This window comes from Gadus morhua, chromosome 2 (assembly GCF_902167405.1).
Source record: "Gadus morhua chromosome 2, gadMor3.0, whole genome shotgun sequence".
Taxonomy (NCBI): domain Eukaryota; kingdom Metazoa; phylum Chordata; class Actinopteri; order Gadiformes; family Gadidae; genus Gadus; species Gadus morhua.
In genome coordinates, this window is record NC_044049.1 from 21335095 (window position 1) to 21358939 (window position 23845).

A 23845-nucleotide genomic window follows, 5' to 3' on the forward strand; every position below is an offset into this window, starting at 1 on the left:
AGAACACTAACAATGGGGCCGGACGGCTAGAACCATATATTTAACTAATCTCCATGGGAGACGGGACACTAAAGTGATCTTTGTCCGTCTATTCCAGCAGCTAGACATTCTAACCCCACAAAGAATGGTTTGTCCCGTTTATTTTTATAATTTCTAAAACCAAAGTCCATGTACCCTTTTCTCTGTAACTAAAGGAACGCCAACATCCATCAGTCGATTGTACCCGGTTAACCACCGGTTGACAGCCCGCTCTCTGCTGCCAGGTCATGATTCTCTGAATCAGCAGTACATGTTCGCTGCAGATTGCATCACAGGGCAAAGATCCGAGTCCTGTCATCCTGATAAAAAGCCTCGGCAGAGTGAGAGCCTTGGTCTGGGGGAACGGGTGTTGAACCATCAGGCTGATGGTTCAATACCCGGGGAAGAGAAAAGCTCACAGCCGTCAGCAGTAAAAAAAGGTTTTATTTCAGAAACATGCTGAACAAAACTCCACAGGAAAACACACACATAGCTAACATCAAGCTTACAGCATTACGGTCTCCCTACACTTATGTTGACCTTTGACCTCCCAGCTATGACCCCGTTTCCTGGAGGTCGGCAGTAACTCTTTGGCACAGATTACAAAAATATTTGGTATCAACAGGATAAATATTTAACCTGATTTACGGAAGGTTATTTAAACGGCAAAACAAATTTAAAAAAGTTCCATTACAAGCTTTGTTGTTTGTAACAACTATCTCCCAAATAATTCAAATATATCATGGTTAAATAAACAACTAATCCTTTAATAAACAGGAATATACACACACCAAACCGTATTCAACTGTTAATTGCCTTCAAAAACTCAAATTCACCTCCACAACTATGACACTGAACACCGGGCCGCATTAAAACAACAGAACAGCAGGAGGGACGCGGGGACTCGGTGGGACCGGAGGGACGTCCCTTTGTCTCGCCCTAGCGGCGGCAGCTGTAGGCACACAAAGTCTCGACAGATTCAGGTCAGACATTAAAACACGAGTGACTGCCGATTGTCAAAAGCAGGCACTTGTTGCCAACAGCAATAAATCTCCGCTTTCAAAAAAAAAGAAAAACCGAACAGCTGGATTAAAATGTCCGCCACCCGGCCAGCAGAGGGCGCCCTACTCCGCCGGCGGCGTCTTGTTTTTCTTGTTGAGGGTCTTGCGGAGGCTCTCTGGCATCAGATACGGCCGCTCTGCGCTGCCGTCGTTCCGCTCCAGATCCTCCACTGAGAGACACAGAAGAGGAGGATGAGCGGCTTAGACTGAACAGAGAACAGAGATCAAATCAAGCTTTAAGAGGGTTTAACAAAGGTTCTTTCTCACGCAAACATTAAAATAACCTTTTGAAAGCATTAAGACAAACTACAAAAGAGATGTTACCTTGATTTGGATCCAATCTACATTTCTTTATTAAATTAGACAATATATACAATGGAATTGAATGAGTGATTTGCTATTGACATGGATATCTTTTAATGAAAATCAGTACCGATAACTTCACTACGAACACGGTCGACGGCAACCCAAACAAAAAGGCGGAGCTTAGCATCGCTAGCCAACGTTGATCAGAGTGATCACGACTAAACTCTAGTGCTAACGTTGAAGTGTTCATAAGATACAAAACCACTATGGCCGAGAACTCGTGCTTAGAAAACATAGTAAAGTAGCAGCGCAGTGGGAGACAGACAACCAGAGTATTGATTGTAAACAGGACGGAGACTTTAAACAGGCACGTCAGGCTTCAGGCTCCTATTGGTCCAAGGCACTGGAACTTAATCGATCAGTTCAACACTGCAGTGATGAACTGATTATTACTGCACTCATGTCTCCCAGTTGATCTATTAGCTGATCTTGCAATTCAAAAATGACGCTTTTTTTCAGCGGCTACGAAACAACTAGCAGCGAAACTAAGACCACCAGAAGGATTCCATGGTGACCTGACCTCGTATCAGCCCCCCTATCCAGAGTCCCCCCCCACCCCAATGCAGATGGCCTGGAGACAGGGGGACCCCCTGATACAGACCCCTAACCCCGGCCTGGTGGACAGAGCTCTCCACCAATCAAATCATGACTTCGTTAAGACCCCCAAAAAGGAAGTGATGTCATCTGCTCCACGTCTCCTCTTCCATCTAAAGCGCCGTCTCTACCAGACACGCCCCATCGTCCCCTAACCCCCCCGGTGTTAGATCTGTGCTTCACTGGGCGGGGGGTCCCCCTCCTCCTCCGCCCCTTGGCTCTCCGGCGGCTCCTTGTCCTCCCACAGGATGTCGTGGAGCGTGGAGGACATGAGGTACGGCCGCTCCGCCGAGCCGTCGTTACGCTCCAGGTCCTCGCCTGGGGGGGCCGTGCAGTGTGTGTGTGTGTGTGTGTGTGTGTGTGTGTGTGTGTGTGTGTGTGTGTGTGTGTGTGTGTGTGTGTGTGTGTGTGTGTGTGTGTGTGTGTTAGGGGGTCATCGCAGGAGGTTATTGGGTCAAAACACCGGGAAAGACGAGGATGGGAGTGCAGGACGAAGACGAGGAGGAGTGAAGGAAGGGAAGGAGACAAAAAGAGGGAGGGAGACAAAGAAATAGAAATTCAGGCGAGCACCCAAAGACAGTTAAACACCAGGTAGCACGTAAGGACAGCGTTAGCGCTTAGAAGCCAGTACCACGTTAGCATCCAAGTAACACGTTAGCATCCCAGTAGCACGTAAGGACACCATAAGTGCTTTAGCATTCCATTAACATGTTAGCATACCATTAGCATGAAGGTTGAGTAGTTTATAAAAGCTTGTGTCGTTTAAAAACTGGTTGTGCCGTTTATAAAAGGTTGTGTCGTTTTTTATAAAATGTTGTGCTGTTTATAAAAGAGTCCGTTGCAGTGAGCATGCGATTGAGAACAGCAGCCAAGCAGGAGTGAAGATATAGAGGTCAGAGGTCGAGGTTTGAGGCTCTGAGGTTGCTGGTTCAAAGCCTCCTGCCCCGGTGGTGCTTCGGCCTTAAACCGCGGGGCCGCTCGGTGGGAGGCCATGGTTAAATGTACAGAGTGGTGACGGGGGCAAGGGGTTCGACTCCACAATGTCCTTGTTCTACCTGCAGACCTCCTCAACAGGGTCTAAGCCAGGGGTCTCAAACTCAACTTACCTGGGGGCCGCTGGAGGTAGAGTCTGGGTCAGGCTTGGCCACATCAAGTATTCCACAAAAAAAAGTAGTACAACTGACCCAATCTAAGTTAATGATTGGGCTATAATTCGATCATGTTGGCTATGTAATTTCTGACAACAGGGGACATTTCATAGTGGTTGGTGGAAAACCGGGACATTTTAGCGTCCTTTGGCTTCTGTCGGGACTCAGGACACGCAACTCAAAATTGGGACCGTCCCGGCAAAACCGGGACATCTGGTCACCCTATCACAAGTAATAAAAAAGCGTGGCAAGCGACTCAGCAAAAATGTGCATTTGGCAACAACGCGCGGCCCGCACTAACTCTAAAGTTTGATGTCAAGTAGGGGACCACAAAATATTATCCCGCAGGCCTCAGTAGGCCCCCGGGCCGCGAGTTTGAGAGCCCTGGTCTAAGCCCTCCCTGCCCTTAGCGACATGCACCTCCTAAAGGCCTCGGTACAGACGGTTCTCTGAGCAGAGACGGGAGCCACTCACAGAAGCAGAGGAACAGGGTGTCCACACACATGGCGTAGACGCTGAAGAACCCGTGGGCGATGAGGTAGGAGCCCACCACCACCGTCTGCAGGGACACAGGGACACATGGACAGGTGAGACACACAGGAACAGTACAGTTGAGACACAAAGGAACAGTACAGATGAGACACACAGAGGGACAGGTGAGACACAGAAGGACAGGTGAGACACACAGGTGAAACACACAGGAACAGTACAGGTGAGACACAAAGAGGGACAGGTGAGATACACAGAGAGAAAGGTGAGACACACAGAGAGACAATGGAGACACACAGAGGGACAGGGGAGACACACCGGAACAGTACAGGGGAGACACACAGGAACAGTACAGGGGAGACACAGGTGACCGTATAGGTGAGACACAGGTGAACCACAGGTAAACAAGGTGAACCACAGGTGAACCACAGGGGCCGACGGGTGAAACCCAGCCTCGAGGGGTGGACGTACCAGGATGGGCACCCAGTAGTAGTGCAGGTGGGGCGCGGTGTCTTCGAACGCCTTCACACGGCCGGAGAAGAAGAAGAAGGCAAAGATCCCTGAGGAGGAAGCAGAGGAACATTCAGGAACGTCAGGACTTATACCCAGTGGAGGGTCTATACCATAAAGACGCGAACATAAACTAAATAAGAGTAAATGTGTGACAAATGGTGTCTGAGACGGTGGTTTCCTGAACTCACCCACTATCCCCACGATCAGCAGCTTGCCCAGGAACAGCAGGAAGTCCGTCACCTTGTCCAGAACAGCGACCCTGTACCGTGAACGCATTAGAGCTCAGATAAAGACTTCAGAAACAGACCCCTGATCACCAGAGCATGACGGACTCCCCACACACCTGATCATGTTCCTCATCAGCAGGAAGAAGGCGTCTTTGGCTGAGGTGCAGAAGTTTTTACCGTAGATCGCCACCTAGGGGAAAGAGGTAGGCATTACACGCTTGTACACCTTATCCGCGTGTGTGGTTTGGATAAGGATTGTGGATGAAGATGAAAGATCTCGTGTGTGTGGTATTGTTGAGTAAAGATGGTGGAATAGGATGAAGAGCTTGTATTTGTGTTGTATTGTTGAGTAAAGATGGGGGATGGCTGTGCGACCCCACCACATACGCACCATGATGTAGGCGTTCCTGTTGAGGAACTTGACGAACTTCTCCAGACACCAGAAGCAGCACTTGAGGCAGCAGAGCAGGAAGCGGGTGCACTTGTTGTGTGCTCCTGAAGATGAGAAATCAGCCATGAGCCTCTCCGCCACTTAGAGACACTGAAACACGGTGGCCATTAGCAGAAAGCATCTTCATGCACATGAACTGCTGCTCACAGACCACCCAAACCACTTATGAGAGAGCCCAGCTCAAAATGAAGATGGATAACATTTGAATAATTGAACTTAATCCAAAATATAAACAACCTAAAAATCCTTGTCTGTAGGGCAAAGAAGATTATGGACCACTGATTTAGGAGGCCCTTTAATCCATAGTATTATGGTTGCTCCTTCACAGAGAAGCTTTAATCCAGGGTACTTCAGACCACGCTGCCCTAGATATGCTCTGCTATGCTGGCTCTAGGAGAGAACAATGTAAACATGGAGGTCTCTAGAGGGGAGGAGGGAAAAGAGACCTTTGAGTTTGTGGTCAATGTACTCCAGCAGGACTCTGATGATCTGGACGATGGAGAGGATCAGCGAGCCGAACGCCAGAGTACCTGTGTGATACCTGAGAGACAGACAGACAGACAGACCAAGAGTGAGAGCAAGGCTTACCATGTACGATCCTGCATAATGCCATACTGGGACATTTAACAAAACATGTTTTCTCCTATTAAACCAGTGGTAGTCCAGTGGTCTTCTGACAGACCGCCCCACCACCAGGCCTACCTGAGGGGGCGGTGCTAAGGAGGCGGTCCTGCCTGAGGGGGAGGTCCTACCTGATGAGGCGGTCCTACCTGATGAGGCGGTTTTACCTGAGGGGGCGGTCCTACCTGAGGGGGCGGTCCTACCTGAGGGGGGGGGAGGTCCTAGCTAAGGAGGCGGTCCTACCTGAGGGAACGGCCGAGTGCGGCGAACACGGGGAAGGCGGGCATGTCGTCGGGCTTGACGAAGGCCCAGTAGTAGGAGGAGAAGGCCCCGGCCAGCGTCATCTGGCCCAACGCCGTCACGAAGTTGGCGCACCAGAAGAAGAGGAAGACGTTGTAGAACTGCAGGCCGATCAGGTACTTGTGGTACGCCGTCTCACCGCCATAGAACGCAAACAGGCACTCCGAGTCCTGGCAGTCCGCCTTCATGGCGCTGGTGGAGAAGTTCTGCAGAGAGGGGGACACGAGGGTCAGGACCAGGAGTTAGACCTTCCTGTGCCTCATGTTGTCTGGTACCAGAAGGTCTACCACCCGTCCTTCACACACAGACCTTCTGGTAGATCATGCATGCATGCATGCATGCATGTATGTATGCATGTATGTATGTATGTACAACATCATAATGTTTATAATACAACAACTCACGGCAGGTTCACAGTTCATCCTGGAGTGCATGCATTCCGTCTCGTTGAACACCTTGTACACCGGCTCATTGGAGGTGGACAGGAAACTGGTTTGTTAAGGAACCAACGAAGGAACTACTGAAACATGCACCCTGGTGGGTCAGTGGTGCGTCAGTATGTGTGTCAGTGTGAGGGAGGTGGAGGTCTAATCATTAGACTTGAACAATGTGTGTGATGTTGGGAAGCAGCATTCTGCCCCCACGAATCCTCAAACCTCTGATTCTACTGCCCTACAGTCATCATGGTTACATGGCTACAAAGAAGGTTTATATTGAAAATAACATTGTTCCTTCAAATAAGAAACTTGGTACACTGCCAGCCTGAAATATACCAGTAAACCTTGTACTAAACAACCATTGTAATCAGAGCACCAGGTCCTGTACGAGGCCACGGCCCAGGTGGTATGGAGTCGTGGTCCTTTGAACTGCTCAATAATCAGCGGTGATGAGGAGCAGGGTCTGGGAGGATACACAGCGGTGACGGCCCAGTAGGCGATCACCATGGCCAGCAGCAGGAAGGTGAACAAGGGGTAGAAGAGGGACGACATCACGTGACCGATGGCTCTGTGGAGGAAACAACCGTCAGACCAGACCAGGTCCCAATACTTCTTTAAGCCTCTGGGTCCAAGTCGTCTCAAGGCTTCTGGGGGCTAGTCTAAGACCAGTCTCAATTCTCCAGGGGCTAGTCCAAGACAAGGATGTGGTCTTTAGAGGAAAGTTAAGTCTCAAATCTTTATAGTAAAACAGGACACAGATAAATGTAAGTTGACTGAGATACATTTACAATAATTTGCAGATTTCATTTTTTTTTTTTCGGGATTCATTTGATGATTAATTGGGTGTTTAATTAGAGATGTTTGTTTAATTTGTGGTTTACAACATGCTCAGGGAATGGATAGAGGGACACATTTATCTATAAAATGACAGTAATCCATAGATAGGGATGAAATCTTCTCAATATACCAGAGAAGAAGAAATCATCCACATAGCAACCGGTCGATTTGAAACCAGGTAGAGCAAACTCAGATTCAAAAGGAGACACACTGAGTGGATCAATGCTGCGTCTCCTGCTCTAACGACATCCTCTGTAGTGTTAGCCATTAGCTGCTCAGAGCAGCACCAGAGAGGCACCACCAGACCGCCGGGATCGATGGAGCATTAGGGGGCTCTAGCGCTCCGAGGTCTACTCTCCACGCTCCACGCTCTAGCACTCTGAGGACTGACCTGCTGGCCTCCTTGATCAGGGCGATGGCGATCAGGATCCTCTTCCTGAGGAAGATGAGGATGAGGATGATGACCACCTCCACGATGGCCAGGATGATCACTGGAGGGAGAGAGAGATGGTGAGAGAGAGACAGACGGTGAGCGAGCGGGCAAGAGACAGACAGGCAGATAGACAAAGAGACGGAGAGACAGACGGCCCCAAGCTGTCAGAGCGTTTCTCGTCTATGTGTGTGTTTATGTGTCTGTCTGGTGTGCGTTTGTCTGTCTGTGTGTACTCACTGAAGGCCAGCCATGTCTGTCTGATCTGCAGGTACACGGTGATGTCTGTCTGGAAGCCCAGGTCCTGCAGGGTGACGTTAGAGCCCGCCGCCCCCTTCAGTGCCGCGTACTCCATGTAGCAGTGGAAGATACCTGCAGCCGCCACCAGGGGGCGACATACTAGCGATTTAGAAACACTTTATTGTATGGTGAACAAAATGTTGTTGTTGTTTTTTCAAGTGTATGTAGGGTGTAACATGGAGAGCCCTCAGACGGCCTACAGGTGGCTCACGGTGGGGGGGTGCAAGAAGACACCCTCTGACACCATTCTCATACAAAGAAAATGCATGTTTCTTTGTTTGGTTAGGATCTCAGTTGCTAGTTCATCTCTGTATGACATACTTTGAGGTCAGGCTTCTGTTTAATTTCAAAGTTCAAAGTTACCCATTCAACCAATACATGACCTCACCAAGAGAGCCGTGTTATATAATACATACATTTTGGTCTTCCTTTGGTCTTCCACTGATGAAAAAATAGGAAATACTTATCAAGCTAGTTTGAACCAAAATGCTGAAATGTGCCATGTTATTTTAGTGGACTTTACTAGGTCGTCAGGATAAGGATGAAGGAACGCTGGACAGAACACTAATAACCCAATAGTTCAAAGGAAACCCATGTTTGAGTGACAGAACCGACCCTGGTGGGGTCAGGGCGGGGCTTACCGTAGCCGATGACCAGGATCACCATGACGATCATCACCCAGACCATAATGCCCGCCAGGAAGCGCAGGAGGACGATGAAGAGGAGGCTGGTGAGCATGGCGATCACCAGACCACTGGGAGAGACCGGGACCAGTACAGTCATTACCCAGCGGAGATCAGTAACTAAGCAATAGAGAGCCAGTAAACAGTAGAGCCTTTAACCAGTAAAGCCTTTCAACAGTAGCCCTTAACCAGTAGAGCCAGTAAACAGTAGAACAATTAACCAGTAGAGTGAGAAAACAGTAGAGCCTTTAACCGGTAGCCAGTAACCAGGAGCAACCAGAAGGAGGAGCGGATGGAAGCCTTACAGCAGGATCCAGTACCAGGAGTGGGTGTAGTCCTCAAACACCTTCATGACCACCTGCCGTGCCTCCATCACCACCGTGGCGTTCCTGAGGAGAGTGACAGGGTGATAAGAGTGACAGGGTGAATCTTAATGACAGGGTGAGTCTGAGTAACAGGGAGATAAGAGTGACAGGTTGAGTCTGAGTGACAGGGTGACAGGATGACAGGGTGACAGGGTGACAGGGTGACAGGGTGACAGAGTGACAGAGTGACAGAGTGACAGTGTGAATCCGAGTGACAGGGTGAATCCGAGTGACAGGGTGAATCCGAGTGACAGGGTGAATCTGAGTGACAGGGTGCTGAGTGACAGAGTCACAGGGTGACAGAGTGACAGGGTGAATCCGAGTGACAAGGTGAATCCGAGTGACAAGGTGAATCCGAGTGACAGGGTGAGTGAGTGACAGAGTGCTGAGTGACAGAGTGATAGAGTGACAGGGTGACAGGGTGACAGAGTGATAAGAGTGACAGGGTGATAAGAGTGACAGGGTGACAGAGTGATAGAGTAACAGAGTAACAGAGTGACAGGGTGACAGGGTGACAGGGTGACAGGGTGACAGAGCCAGACTGGTTCTACGGCTCCCTGCTGACTCTGTGTTTATGAACTCCTCCTGACATGCCGCAGCGCGCTACAAGGCTAACGACTCCGTAGTGTCTCCAGGGCAACCAGCCGCATGCTGCTGTCACCTGACACACCACAGACTGCCCGCCCACCAGAGTCACAGTGGTGGTGATCATCTGACAGGACGATAGAGAGGTCATTTAAGACTGACCTGTCAGCAGGGTTCTCTCAGGGTGTATTTTGAAGATATTAAGTATAGTAATTGTGAACTTTGGGTTCCACCCTCAAGGACTAGTGAGTCTCTAGTACGGGGCCGTGTGGTGGTCCGGGGCCGTGTGGTTGTCTACGTACTTGACCCCATCCACCAGGTCCTTGGCCTCCCTTATGGTCCCGGTCCCGTCGTCGAACCCGGAGCTGTTCCCCACCGTGATGGAGCCGTCCTTCCCAGCCAGGGCAGGGAAACACCGCCTAGTGACTGCACACACACACACTTTATTGTGAGTGCTGAGTAAAGGCTCCAGCTGTGTGTGAAGCTCTGTGGCAGTGCAGTGTAGATGAGGAGTGAACGACTACAGACAGGATGTTGGACGATGTGTGAAGCTCTGTGGCAGTGCGGTGTAGATGAGGAGTGAAAGACTACAGACAGGATGTTGGACGATGTGTGAAGCTCTGTGGCAGTGCGGTGTAGATGAGGAGTGAACGACTACAGACAGGATGTTGGACGACATTTAAAGCAGTGAGCTCCAGCCGCTGCAGACACTGGGACATGGAGGGTGTGTGTGAAGGGGTGTCACTCACAGGACTTGCTGGGGGTTAACATGGCCGGGCATAGACCTCCCTTCAGGATATCAGGAACACTCTGGAACAGACAGAGACCATCTCACCATCCAACACGTTTACACCCATTTAACCTTCTTCAGGGTTCTACAGTGTTGTGACACATAAGGGAGTACATCTCCCAGGCTAAGATTACAGGAAATAGTCTCCCTGTTGGCATCCTACAGCAAGGAGCCCTGACCCGACCTGCTCCTAATGATCTGTATCTGCCCTGGATGTGTGGATGGGTGTGTGTGTTGCGGATGTGTGTGTGTTGTGTATGTTATTGTGTTGTGTATGTTAGTGTTAGTCTGTGTGTGTGTTGTTGAGGATCCAAACCAGGACGGGTCAGTCCAGGGTCCTGACTCACCATTTGGTTGGTCACCCCCTCCTTGCAGAACTGCTTGTAGTACTCAAACTCAGAGGGGATGAGGCGAGCCTTCACCAGCGTCATGAACTTATCAGGACACTTCGCCACACACATCTATAGAAAAAAAACGCACAACTATAGTCACAAAGACACATCTACAGATACAAACACAATTATAGTCACAAACACACAACTACAGTCACAAACACAAATCTACAGATAAAAACACACAACTACATTCAGAAACACGCATCTATAGATAAACACACAACTATAGTTACAAACACACTTCTACAGTCACAAACACACATCTACAGTCACAAACACACAACAACAGTCACAAACACACAACAACAGTCACAAACACACATCTACAAAGAGGAGGAGGAGACTTAGGGAGAGGAGGAGGAGGAGACTGTGAGGGAGAGGAGGAGACTGGGAGGAAGAGGAGGAGGAGAATGGGAGGAGTGGAGTCCAGACCTGCGTCGTGGGACACTGGAACTCCAGCAGCACCATGGGACTGGCACACTTCATTATGTTGAAGTAGAACAGCAAAGGCTTCTTCCTGTGGAGGGAGAGACACGTCAAGGGTCCATCTCCATGACAACCAGAGGGATGCCTCACGTCAAGAGTTCATCTCCATGACGACCAGAGTGATTCTTCATCAATACTCACTCCAGAGGGGTGCCCGCGTGCCCACAGAACTGCCCCCTGCTGTCCGTGGGGTAGATCACCTTCCTGGGGTCGCCCTGGGACCAGGCTGCAACACCACACACACACACACACACACACACACACACACACCCCTTAGCATTGTGTAGCATCCGATCTCTGCTGTATCCTTATTGTATCGACAGCGATCGATGTTGTTTCTCCATCTTCTGACAAATGTATTTATTGCAAGTCATTTCGGATAAAAGCCGCTAAACATAAATGCAAATGTAATCAATGGCTCATTTGGCCTGAGAACTATGTTAAAGCAGAACTCCTGGGAGGAGACCACACACTGCCCCGCCGGAAACCACAAACTCCACGATGAATGGCAGTTTTACAGCCTGTTTTGTCATGATGTAATAGTAAAGAAGAAACTAATTTCTTCAAGTGGATGAGAATGTCAGAAGTGCATTCCTACACACCCTGTCTACACAGTGTGGATCCCAAAACTTTAAAGAGACTTTTGTATAGTTCACTACTGGTGGCCAAGCTAGTGTCGGCCAATCACCAGTCACGGAGCCCCGTCTCCCACCACATGATTGGTCGAAACTAATATGAAGCAGAAGACAGCGTGACGCTCCGTTCATCCAGATCGGAATCTAAATGTCAGATTGGGATCTACAGTTTGGTTTGTGAGAGTGATGAAGCCACAGAGCAGAGGGCCATGTCCTCAGTAGGTGGTTAACCCTGTTTGTCCAATACTTCAGAGAGCCCTAGCTGCCCAGAAGACTGGGAGAGCCGGTCCCGTATTGATACGGGTTCATGGCTCAGCAGAGACCAGAGAGGAAGGACGATAACGATTATCGCGCGATGACAAAGCAACAATAAGTGTTTCCTACGGTCATGTTGTTCAACCAGAAAGTTAGCCTCATCACTTCTCAGAACGAGCTAGAGCCTGCATCCAGTCTCCCTCACAAGTAATAGAGTTCAACTCAAATCTGCCTAACTTGTTCAGAATACACCTAGACTTTTCTCTGACTAATGTACTGATTGTGTTGCTTTGGATAGAAGCGTCTGCTAAATGTAAATGTCATCTATGTTCATCTCTTCATTACGATGCCCTCTCCCAGGGCTTCACAGCCCGTTAGATATCAGGCTAGGAGTGTGTGGAGAGCTCCATGTAGCCTGAACCCCTCCGTGGCCGACCGGACTCCTTACCCAGGATCCCCACCGCCACGTAGGCCAGTATTGCCACGATGAAGAGGACGCAGCAGGCGATGTCCGTACAGCCCCTGGAGTGAGGAGGGACAGGACAGAGGACTCAGAACACGCTACACATGACAACACTAAAGAGGTTCCTGGCCTGTTTGGTGCAGACATAAACATCAGACAGTAAGGATGCACATAACAGCCTTTATCAAACCCATGATGTGAGGACCACGATACAAACCATGACACGTGCAGCCACGGAAGATGAAATGGCTTAAATTAGATAAACTATTCAGGATGCCTTTCTAAGATGGTTCACTGGAGCCAGAGCTTCAACACTATACATCGATAAGAACGTAGGAGGGACAAATGATGCACCAGTTCAAGACATTTATTGGCACTATACACTTCAAGAGCGATAGGAAAGGAGGGTGGACGCTGTGTTTGTGTATCAGAGACAAAGGGCCTCACAGGGGTTAGTGGTGCTGATAGACAAAACAAAGGAACTGGGCGAGATAGATAGAGAAGCACATTAGTCAGGAGGAAGTGAGATCAGGTAAGAGGTGGCGCGGCTAAACTTTTGGAAGCAGGTGGAAGCTGAAATAGTATCTGGCTCTATCGTATACATGAGTGTTGGAGTGAGGGGGATGGAGGAGGACAGAGGGAGAAAACAGGAACACCACAATTAGGGACAGGGGGGGGACAGAGATAAGACTCACCTGCTGTGGATCGGGCCTTTGAAAGTGGGGTCATACTTGCGGGGCTCACCTGCAGACAGGAGATAAATAGTAAATGGACTGCACCATTTATACAGCGCTTTTCTAACCAGTGGCCAATCAAAGCACTTGCCGCACATTCACACACCGACGGCGGAGTCAACCACGCAGGGCAAAAGCCAGCTCTTCAGGAGCAGTGAGGTGGGGGGGTCTTAGGGGAACGAAGAGGAGCCAGGGATCAAACTAGCAACCTTCCGACTACCAGCTAACCTGCTGAGCCAAGTGCTGCCCTAAAAATATATGGTTTGATGAGATGACATCATATGCTGTATCACCACACTCGTGGTAAAAAACTGATTACAAAACAGAAGGCAGACCAACTGCAACGAGACACAACTCAACCAAACAACAACAAAAGGCACAGAGTTAGCTTGGGGTCAGAGGTTAAAGACACACGCCTATCAGATGACCCCCCCTCTCCCCCCTCTGCCCGGGGCTAGACACACCCACACACAAAATCCTTCCTATTGGCTGAAGGGGTCAAAGGATTGCTCATAATCTAAATTTAAATCCTTATGCTGATGAACCGCTCTAAGTCTAAGGGGTCCGGTCCCGTCTGCATCCGCTGAGAGAAGCATACACACATGCTCCACCAATAAGAAGCAAGTCCATGTCCACCAACACAAACACTGCCAACACACACGCACCACACACCACACCCCCAGTGTGTCTTTAACGTAGTGACATGAGAAATGTTGTTTCACTTTCAAAGGAAAGCGAGAGAACCACAGGAACGTTTTCTGCCATATTTATACTTAGTTGGTGAAGTGGTTTACTGCTCTGTAAACCTCCCCACTGGTTCTGTCCCCACTGCTCTGTACACCACCCTACTGGTTATATTACTACTGCACTAGTTCTGTTACCACTGCATTGGTTCTGTTAACACTACACTGGTTTAGTTACTACTGCACTGGTTCTGTTACCACTACACTGGTTCTGGTACCACTGCACTGTTAACCTATACACTGGTTATGTTACCACTGCACTGGTTCCGTTACCACTACACTGGTTCTGTTACCACTACACTGGTTTTGTTACCACTGCACTGGTTCTGTTGACACTGCACTGTAAACCACTGCACTGGTTCTGTTACCACTGCACTGTAAACCACTACACTGGTTCCGCCTCTGCATTGGTTCTGTTGGCACTGCACTGGTTCTGTTCCCACTGCACTGTAAATCAATATACTGGTTCTGTTACCACTGCATGGGTTCTGTTACCAGTGCCACTACACTGGTTCTGTTTCCAGTGCTCTGTAAACCACTACACTGGTTCTGTTACCACTGCCCTGGTTCTGTTATCACTGCACTGTAAGCCAGTGCACTGGTTCACTGGGGAGGAAAATAGGTCAACAATGTGGCTGTGACCACGCCTCTCCGCTCCCTCTCTTTCCTGTTTTAAATATAGTCTGAATAGTTTCAGAGAGTTTGCAGAGAGATTCCCCGTGCCTCAGGTCAGCACTGGGAGGCTGAATGAGGACTGGTTCCTGTCCGCCCTGATAAGGTGCTTCTGTCTGAGGCCGATAAGACGAGCAGCAGAGTGGTAGAAGGTTACGTCAGGTCTGCAGGACAGCTGCCTCGTAATGCCAGGACCTCCAGACCTCAGCTTCAGGTCTGGAGCGAGGTTGGAGGTGGTCAGGTGTGGTCAACAGTACTGGTACAATGAGAACCCCGTTAGAATCAGAGCCATGGTTCTGATTGGACCACAGCAGGTGAGGAATCTCGAGGCATAATCCAAGCTGAACCACGCAGGTCCAAATTAATATATTCGTTAAGATACTCGATCATCATTCTGTCTTTATCCCCCAGAGCAGCTCCTCTCTGAGCAGCTCATCAATAAAGTACAGATTGTATTCCTGCTGACACCACAGCATGTTAACGAGACAACCTACAGAACTTCAAATCCCCTGGACCCTGAGTGAGTGAGTGAGTGAGTGATCTGTGATGATCTGTGATGATCTGTGATGATCTGTGATGATGTTGTGACCAACACTGAACATTGTTCCGCTAGTAGAAAGGTCTTTTTAGAATAACCAGCTAACCTCAGCCTGAACAGCCAACCTAAGACAATCTAGCCTACCCAAGTTTAACTAAACGCCACACACACAGCAACACATGGCTCCATTGTTGTGCATCTAATAACATTAAAGACTTTTCGATCTGAACAGAGCTTTTAGCCGTGTAGCTCGACCAACTCAGGAACACCCATGCCAGCTCTCAAACACACATTAACACTGTTGCCAGTATCAGTGGGTTCCTGATTTACAATCTCTCTCTCACACACACACACACACACACACACACACACACACACACACACACACACACACACACACACACACACACACACACACACACATAGACGTACACAGCCAGAAGAGCTGACTCCGTGGAGATGACTAACACGAACACAAATCAGAATATGCCAATTATTCAAGTGATCCCACCCAACACCTTGTCAGCCAACACTCAACGAAACACCAACCACACGCTGCTAAGTTACCATTCTTCCCGTAGAACTCCTCTTCGGGCATGGCTGTGCTTCAAGTAGCCGTCAGATCCAGATAAACTAAAGAGAGGGAAACAACTCCCTGCCCTTCCCTGCTCTCTGCGCCGTCTGGGCGAGCGAGGCGTGTTCCTGTGAGGAGAGCGAGTCGCATGTAGCCTGAGAGGGAAAACCAGTTCAACCTGTCCCTGCTGAGCTTCGGACGCTCCACCCACCAATCCACCCCGCCTGCTGCGCCTATGTCTCTCGACGTCTATCTCTATCTCTCTGGTCTACCTGCCCCCCTCCCCCTTGGTGTCTCGGTGTCTCTCTCTCCCAGGTGTGCTCCTCTGCTCCTGGTCAGGGTGTAGCTTACAGCAGCAGGTAGACTGAGCGGCCGCGGAGCCAAACAGAGTTGTTCCTTTGTTCTGCCACGCCCCCGGCTCCTCCCCCCTGTTTCCTACTTTGTTTGTTGGAGATTGAGATTGAGGGAGAGGGAGAGGGAGGCAGAGAGAGAGAGTGGGAGTAGATTTTGGATATTGCAAAATACCAAGCCAAGTGCTCAGCATATTAGAACCATGTGTTGAGGAGGAAACAACCACAGGGCAAGTGGTACAGTTGAGTTCCAGTGAAATGTGTTTGTGAATAGGTGGGATGAGCTTCAGGCAGGGGGTGGGCGCTAATTAGGACTGATTGGATACAGGTGTGCTGGATGGAATCAGCTTGGATTTGACAGGTTAGAAAGCACTGCTAGAGTGGGTGTCATTTAAAACCAAACTGATCACTCTCTTTAATGATCAACGTTAAAAAAATAGCATATTGTTGAAGAAATTAGGCCATGTGCATTCATTCCTTGGTAACCATAGGTGAGTGAGTGTGTTTGTCTCAGCCTGACCAGAATGTGGGAAGGCATTTCTGCCATCTAGCGGCCAAACAGCAGTACTCATACAGTCTACCAAATACGCGCCTAGGCACTGCCATTTCATTTACAGTTGCATACGGACAGAAACCGCTCACATTCCAACTTGAAGGAACACATTAGCTGGAATTAATGCTATGTATTGGCAACTCTCTCTCTCTTTCCCTCCCTGCCTTTCAGTCTCGCCTTCAAACTCTGTGATCATCTTAGTTTAATGTCCAAACACACTGAATTCCCGCGAGACCAAACAGAATTCAGAACTCAGGCCAAACAGACTGAATTCAACAAAACTTTAAAAATATGTCCCACCCATGTAGCATATTATTATGGTTGTATATATTTTACATGTGAATCCTGCGCTAGAGTCAAATGAGTTTCCATTGCACGACAATAAACAATGAACTGAACTAAAGTGTTTTGAGAGTCCCGACGCTGGCAGAGGCAGAGGAATCACTGAGGCTGACGGGACTTTTCCATCCCCCGGTTCCCCTGTTCCACTGTAGTTTAATGAGCAGAACGCCACGGAGCCAACCGAGCTGCAGATGTTCAACCCACAGAGAACTGACGAATGGAGAGGAGGCTGTTACTGCTCTACGGGTTTTAACATTACATTCTGCCCCACAACAGCATGTTCACCATCACAACAGGGCTGTCCTGAGCTGCAGGGGTGGAATGGTAATCAGACTGCATTGATACAGCGCCATTCTAATCAGTGGCCACTCAAAGCACTTTACAATACTGCCTCACATTCACCCATTCATGCACACATTCACACACCGACGGCGGTGTCAGCCATGCAAGGCGACAGCCAGCTCGTCGGGAGCAGTCAGGGTGAGGCGTCTTCGTTCAGGTACACCTCGACACTAAGAGGAGCCGGGGATCGGCTTTGACCTTAGTAGTGGTCCTCACAGAGCAGCACCAGATCCCAGTGTAGCGTCAGTCTAGAGTCTCTGCCGGTCTATGAAACATCTGTAATCCTGCAGAGACAACAGCTGGAGACAGCTGCACCCACAGCAGCAGCAGCTGTATTCAGGGCCTCCACAGACCTGGTCTCCCCTTCCCTGGCCCCAGCCTGAGTTGGTCGGAGAGAGTTGGCCCGTCGTGAACGCAGGTGCATCCCGCCACACTTGCAGTGCTCAGTAGTAGTTCGCTTGTGGCTTCCAATTATCTGGCCAACAGTTATATATTAACATGAATCCGAAATGCGCTGTCAAATATATGCCAGCTCATAGGACAGCACTCTGCTGTGACCTTCGTCTGCATATCAGAGGACGGCCTGAAGGTGGAAACACTGATAAGCCCTTCCACTGTCAACGACTGAATGATGGTAACTATGAGATGAAACACAGACCTGGTCTTCTCCAGGCCTTGTGCCGAGCCATCGGGCCAAAAAACCCTCTCTAGCGGACGGTGAGACGGTCAGTCCATGGGGTGGTGAACTGTGTGTGTTGTGAGCATCCAACTAGTTCCTCTAGTTAAGGGTAAGTGATGATGCCATAATCTCTGATACACAGAGATGACCACAGAGATGAGCTGTATTACTGCACACAAAACAGACGCCTCCCATGAGTCTGCACACACCCCTTCCTCCCTTATTACACACTTATTTTGTGTTGTACGTCCTGGCACTTAAAAATAGTACTTAACATTTTGTAGCATCTTATCCTAGCTATCTTTGTTGAATACGGGGAATGCGTTAACCTAGCGACTGTCAGTGCTTGGCACTTGGTTCTATGAAAATCCTTAATGTACCGACAGAGCTATATTGTTGTTTCTCCTTCTTCTGACCAATGGACTTAGTGAAAAACGCCCCGAATGTCAATGTAAATGAGTCAGAGTTTAGCTGCTGTCCCAGCCAAACAAACCCTCACACAAGCTCCTGTATGTAGGGAAACTTTTTAAAGACAGGTTTCAATCCTGAAAAAGTGCTGATACCTTGGGACGCTGTGGTTAAAGAGTCTAATCACTTTCTTGGTGAAATGCTGAAACATTGCAAACATTGACTGGTGATGAGTCACTGAGGGCCGCTGTGGGTGCAGCCGGGGAGAACGGATGCCTCTTGCATTCCGCCTCCAGGAATAGAGACACCATGCTCCTCAGGGAGTTCCCAGATCAGACACTGGTTTGGGTTCCCATTGCTGGCTGCGCCCCCTGCCCTCCTTGGAGGTCCCCGTCGGGCCATTCTGTCGTGAGCCGCACGGCGACTGGATGGAACAGATAGTGTTGTGTTCCTCCAGAGCAGCACCCGCATCATCAGCCCACTGGGATGGGGGCGGGGTGTAACCCTGCTACCCTCTAGTGAAATCACTGGTGGGAGGGTCCAGACGTAGGGATGGATTAGCAATCCTCCGTCTAAGCCAGTGGTTCTCAACCTTACCCTGATCCTTTGGCGCCCCCTCTCTCTCTCTCTCTGCGCAGAGAGAGAGAGAGAGAGAGAGAGAGAGAGAGAGAGAGAGAGAGAGAGAGAGAGAGAGAGAGAGAGAGAGAGAGAGAGAGAGGCCACGAAAGAAGAGTTGAGGAAGAAAAGGTTGGATTCAGGAAGAAAAGGTTAGATTTGGTCTAACCATGGTCTAAGCCCTGGAGAGATTCCACTTTCACCTCCTCCCTCGTTCCTCCACGGGACACCCACTCTGTCCCAAAGACTGGAGGAGGCACAGCTTCCTGAGGGTCTCCTAGCAAGGGTCCCCAGGGTGACAGACTGCCCCGACCTCCGGACGGTGGGACTGACACAGAAGAGAATCCAGCCCCCTGTGGCCACAGTGAGGGGAGCAGGTGGTAGGGTAAGCTCTACAGACAGTTGTGATCCCCGTGACCTCAACAGACCCGCAGTGGATCAAGGGCTCCAGGACCACCCCCATGGAGACCCTGTTTTGCCTGGCACTGAAAACCGCACTCAATCAGTGTGTCCCCACTGTCTGCCTGCACCCAGAGCACGGGTCAGGTTGCTGCTGCAGAACACAGCCGTGAAAGTAGCAGGTGTCTGTGAACCAGAAGAACATATTGCTTACTGTTCTTAACCCCGCCACTCTTTCTGGGCCCAACTGTATGCCTCTTGCTTTGGGGCGGTGTGACTCGTAGATTTCAGACGGAGAGTACGTTTGGTAAAGGTTCAGCCCAGGTCTGTTGTTGATGCTGAGTTTAGACAACAACAACAGGGACTCTGAAGGAGGCTGACATTTCCTGGCGTAAAAGGAGGGAGGGAGAGGGAGTCCGCAACAACACAATGGGCTTGTTATGCTTTCCAGGGAGAAAGCGTTGGCTGTTTCCTGTTGAGGTGACACTGGCTTGCATGTGGTCGCAGGGCCTACATACACAGAGAAAAGTTAACTTGTAATCTAATACGTGATAAAAATATAATTTCAAGATAACAGACCTGTAATGGATTCAAGCTCCCAGTCTCTGTGAACACAGAGGTCTGCTCTCCGAGCACTAGGCCAGCATTAGCCTACAGTCATGCCTCCACCAGTAACCCAATCACTGAGTCTGGTCCCTGCATTGTTCCACGCTAATGGATGTGAGCGACAGAGAGCATGGGGGCACTGTGGGGACAGCAGTGCATCATGGGAAGAGTGAGACACCAGGGGCTGTGGCAATAACTTGTGGTGGGCAATGGGCATGTCTCGATTGTAGGGCGTGTCTGGTGGTGGAGGTTGGGTCTGCAATCTGTGAGATGCAGACTTCTCTGCACTAAAGATAGCGACTTCAGCTAGCTGCGTTGTTTATGCTTCTGTCTAATTCTGATTGGCAGATATGAGGCCCATCCGCAATCTCAGACCCAGACAGTTTTAGTGTCATTCGTCTTTGTTCAACTTCCATTCATAATTTACGATACAACAAGTCAGAGGATTCATGTTGAACCTGACCTTGTCCTGCAGATTGTAGCCATGCTGCATGTTGAACAGCTCATTTAGATGATCACATGAATCTGCATATAGACCAGCTTATTAACATAAAAAGATTCTGCACATCGACCAGCTTATTAACATAATATGATTCAGCACATAGACCAGCTTATTAACATAACATGATTCAGCCCATAGACCAGCTTATTAACATAACATGATTCTGAACATAGACCAGCTTATTAAATTAACATGATTCTGCATATAGACCAGCTCGTTAACATGATCACATGATTCTGCTGGGGTGGAAGTGAACTAGATCCGACTGGCCTAATCCAGTCTAAGGGGCCACTGAGGGTCTTACTGGGTGGTCACCACCAGCACTGGCACTGGTTTGGATACAGCCAGTGTGGGGTGAGCATGCTGGCCCAAACTGGCAGCCCTGCATCAACCAAGTGGGAGGCAGTGGAGGCACACGCACACACACGCACACACGCACACGCACACACACACACACACACACACACACACACACACACACACACACACACACAAACACACGCACACACACACACACACACACACACACACACACCAACACACACACTCAAACTATCATTGTCATTATTAGAGGTAGCAGTGGTAGTAGTAGTAGTATGTGGTTGTTAACATACTTTCGTGAACATCAAATTCTGAAGTACAGATACTACATGCTCAAATGTTCTCTGCAAGTCATAAGTAGTAGATCTAAAATGCTGCAACGAAAATGAACACATCAATTATGACCAAAGTATAAGCAGACATGAAGGAGATGGAAGGGAGTGTGCTCCTCTAAATAGGACCAGTAATCATCCCCTGGCTATAGGCAGAACAGCACGGCCATGCCTGGCTTCTCGTCCTCTCATTGAGGTTTCCTGTTAGGTATAAATATATACTGAAATAACTACAAGATGTGGAACCAGTCTCTCAGAGAACTCAGAGACTGCCCATGTTGGAGGTCATGTCCACGTTAAGAAAGGCTCTTGAATGAGCTGCCACCTCTGAACTGTGTGAGTGAAGGAACTGGGATGGTTTGTCCTGTCGGTCGTCTCTACTGTCTAATGCTTAGTGCTACACCTGCACTCTGTCTTTATCCTGTCTGATGTGGGCAGCAGGGTGGAATGAGTTCTGAGAGGAATGGAGAGCCCCTACTATACCACCAGGGGTGATGTGTGTTGATCATCCATGAAAAGCCATCTTGGAATCTACTCTATAAACCCTGAGGAGTTTTTTGCATTGATGATATTCCATAGAACCTGAGACTTTGCAGTCCAGAAGTGTTTTTTTTGTTTTAAGATATTTTTAAAATCTGTTTTAACCACTTCCACATGCACAGCGACCACAAAGCACAGACAACAGAAGGCTTGTTCTGAGATCAGTTTCGATTACAGCAACTCAGGCTGCCCTCCTAGATCAAGACCTAGATCGAGATCTAGGATGCCCTAAGTGACAGGATGTAACGACGGCGTTGGAGACGTACTGCTGTTCTCTGTTCTCTGTTCTCCGCTATAGCTACTGCATTCTGGGGCGTCTCAGAAGTATGTTTCCTGCAAATCCATCATGCAATGCAACTACTGTCTGATAACCGTACAGTAGCTAAACAGAGCTGTTCTTTTGGGATTGGTAGGGCTTTAAGTGAGCTGTAATAAGCATCAGTGAGAGATCACTAGACAAGCAGAGAGAAGGCGGGCGTGCCAGGAGAAAATGCCACATTAAAGTTTCATTGCAGAAGACTGTTTGCAAGGCTGAGAGTGCAGACTCACAACAACCAGGCGGTCTAATGAGATCTGCCACTCCCTGCACAATATGGCCAGGCAACCATATTCTCATTAGGAACCCACGGATATACAACATCATCAAGATATAGTCCTAGCTCTTCCTTCAGTACAACACATCATCACACCACACTGAACTCGTTGTTTCAGCACCACATCACTACATGCTGTGACTATGTTTACAATGATATCTGTCACTCCCTAATAAATATACACAAGAACAATATTCTCATTATGAACCCAGAGATATATGATGTCATCAAGATATGGTCCTACTGTTTTCTTGAGTACAACACAACAAAACACCCAACTAACGTTGTCTGCAACACGTTGTGATAGCACTACATCACTAAGTTCTCTTAATGTGTTGAAAGTGCTGAAAGAGTGCTGAAAGACAAGCTACACGGGGGTGGATTATGAGCCAATGCATGACAGTCACGACCTGTGACTGTAACAGATAACAAGCCCTTAATATTCACTTATTAAATTCAGTGCAGGGAGAAAGGCCACAGTTGCTGAGTTGAGACACAAAGGCTTTATGTGTCAAGTATTCGGTAATTGCTCGCATGCTCGTGGCAGTGAGCAAATGGTCCTATCCATCATGCCAATCTGAGGAATGTAGCGGCGCCCGGACGCGCACTGGGCGGGACATTGACCCAGTCCACACACACTCACTGGACGGGACATTGTCCCAGTCCACACACTAACTCGACGGGACATTGTCCCAGTCGACACACTCAATGGACGCGACGTTGTCCCCGTCCATACACACTCACTGGAACCAGCGTCCCAGGACTGGGTTCTTACGCCCTGAATCCCGTGTATAGAAATGAAACGCAATAACAGTAATGTAATAACAGGCTTTTAACTGACATCTTTGTCAGATAATAACATACAAGGACATGTGTGTCGGTAATAACAGACTTTATACTGACATGTGTCACTAACGGTTAGACTCATGTATATATTTAAGAATGTGTTCCATGATAACAGACCAAACGGAGTATACTAACCACTTCAGCACTGTATAGCAAAAGCGTTGTAGTAAAGTAAGTATTAATAGAGTTAGCAGGGTCTTACGTAGGACTATTTAAAGACACGCTTCATTGTTTACCATATTGAGGTTTCTCCTCCTCCGGCTCCATGGCTCCCACGCGCTCTTCTGTTCAGATTAAATACTAAATGAAGACTTTCTCATAGTTTCCGGACCTGAGAGGTTGGTCGTGAGGGTCTGTTCGATGAGAGGTGGTCTTGAGGGTCTGTTCACTGCGACCTGGTCGAACTACGCTCCTCATCTGAACTTACTCCGAACGATCTCAGATAAAATCCTCGGTGAGAGGAACAGCCAATGAGAACGCGAAAAACGTAGATGGCCGTCACGTTAACCAATCCGAGAACGGGGAAGGATTGTAGCGTTTACTGGGCAATTAGGTTATCTGTTATTACTAAATAATTAGTAATTACAGCTTTGATATAAAAAAAAGCGAAGATGCATTTCAATAAGGTACAATAGATAATCGGACACTGAGACAATATCAATACAATATTTAGTTTTTTTCTCTGTTGTTTCTAGTCGAACAAGAGT

At 48.8% G+C, this 23845-nt stretch overlaps 1 protein-coding gene across 6 annotated transcripts; it reads right to left on the reverse strand.

Annotated features, from left to right (window-relative positions):
- Nucleotides 1-442: 442 nt before the first annotated feature.
- LOC115531092 (choline transporter-like protein 2) lies at nucleotides 443-23607 on the reverse strand. 6 transcript variants are annotated; one of them, XM_030340154.1, is made up of 22 exons: nucleotides 23375-23607; nucleotides 13145-13193; nucleotides 12435-12508; nucleotides 11238-11322; nucleotides 11043-11127; nucleotides 10563-10676; nucleotides 10175-10235; nucleotides 9728-9851; nucleotides 8781-8864; nucleotides 8434-8546; nucleotides 7733-7864; nucleotides 7454-7553; nucleotides 6701-6793; nucleotides 6193-6277; nucleotides 5732-5994; nucleotides 5314-5408; nucleotides 4808-4911; nucleotides 4533-4606; nucleotides 4378-4448; nucleotides 4148-4236; nucleotides 3662-3746; nucleotides 443-1249 (listed from the first exon to the last, which is right to left on the reverse strand). In XM_030340154.1, the coding sequence occupies exons 1-22, from the start codon at nucleotides 23403-23405 to the stop codon at nucleotides 1143-1145; spliced, it is 2118 nt and encodes a 705-aa protein (XP_030196014.1). In that variant the 5' UTR covers nucleotides 23406-23607; the 3' UTR covers nucleotides 443-1142. The 6 variants fall into 6 exon arrangements, with proteins under 6 accessions (XP_030196014.1, XP_030195986.1, XP_030196029.1 ...); XM_030340126.1 differs by having other exon boundaries at nucleotides 443-2357; XM_030340169.1 differs by lacking the exon at nucleotides 23375-23607 and adding an exon at nucleotides 19978-20107 and having other exon boundaries at nucleotides 443-2357.
- Nucleotides 23608-23845: the final 238 nt, after the last annotated feature.

Coding starts and splice junctions, on each gene's coding strand:
- LOC115531092 (XM_030340126.1), bottom strand. CDS start 23,405: ATGGAGCCGGAGGAGGAGAAACCTCAATATG. Junction 8,547..8,780: donor TCCTGGTACTGGATCCTGCT/GTAAGGCTTCCA, acceptor GGTCTCTCCCAG/TGGTCTGGTGATCGCCATGC. Junction 4,237..4,377: donor GCTGATCGTGGGGATAGTGG/GTGAGTTCAGGA, acceptor CTTCCTCCTCAG/GGATCTTTGCCTTCTTCTTC.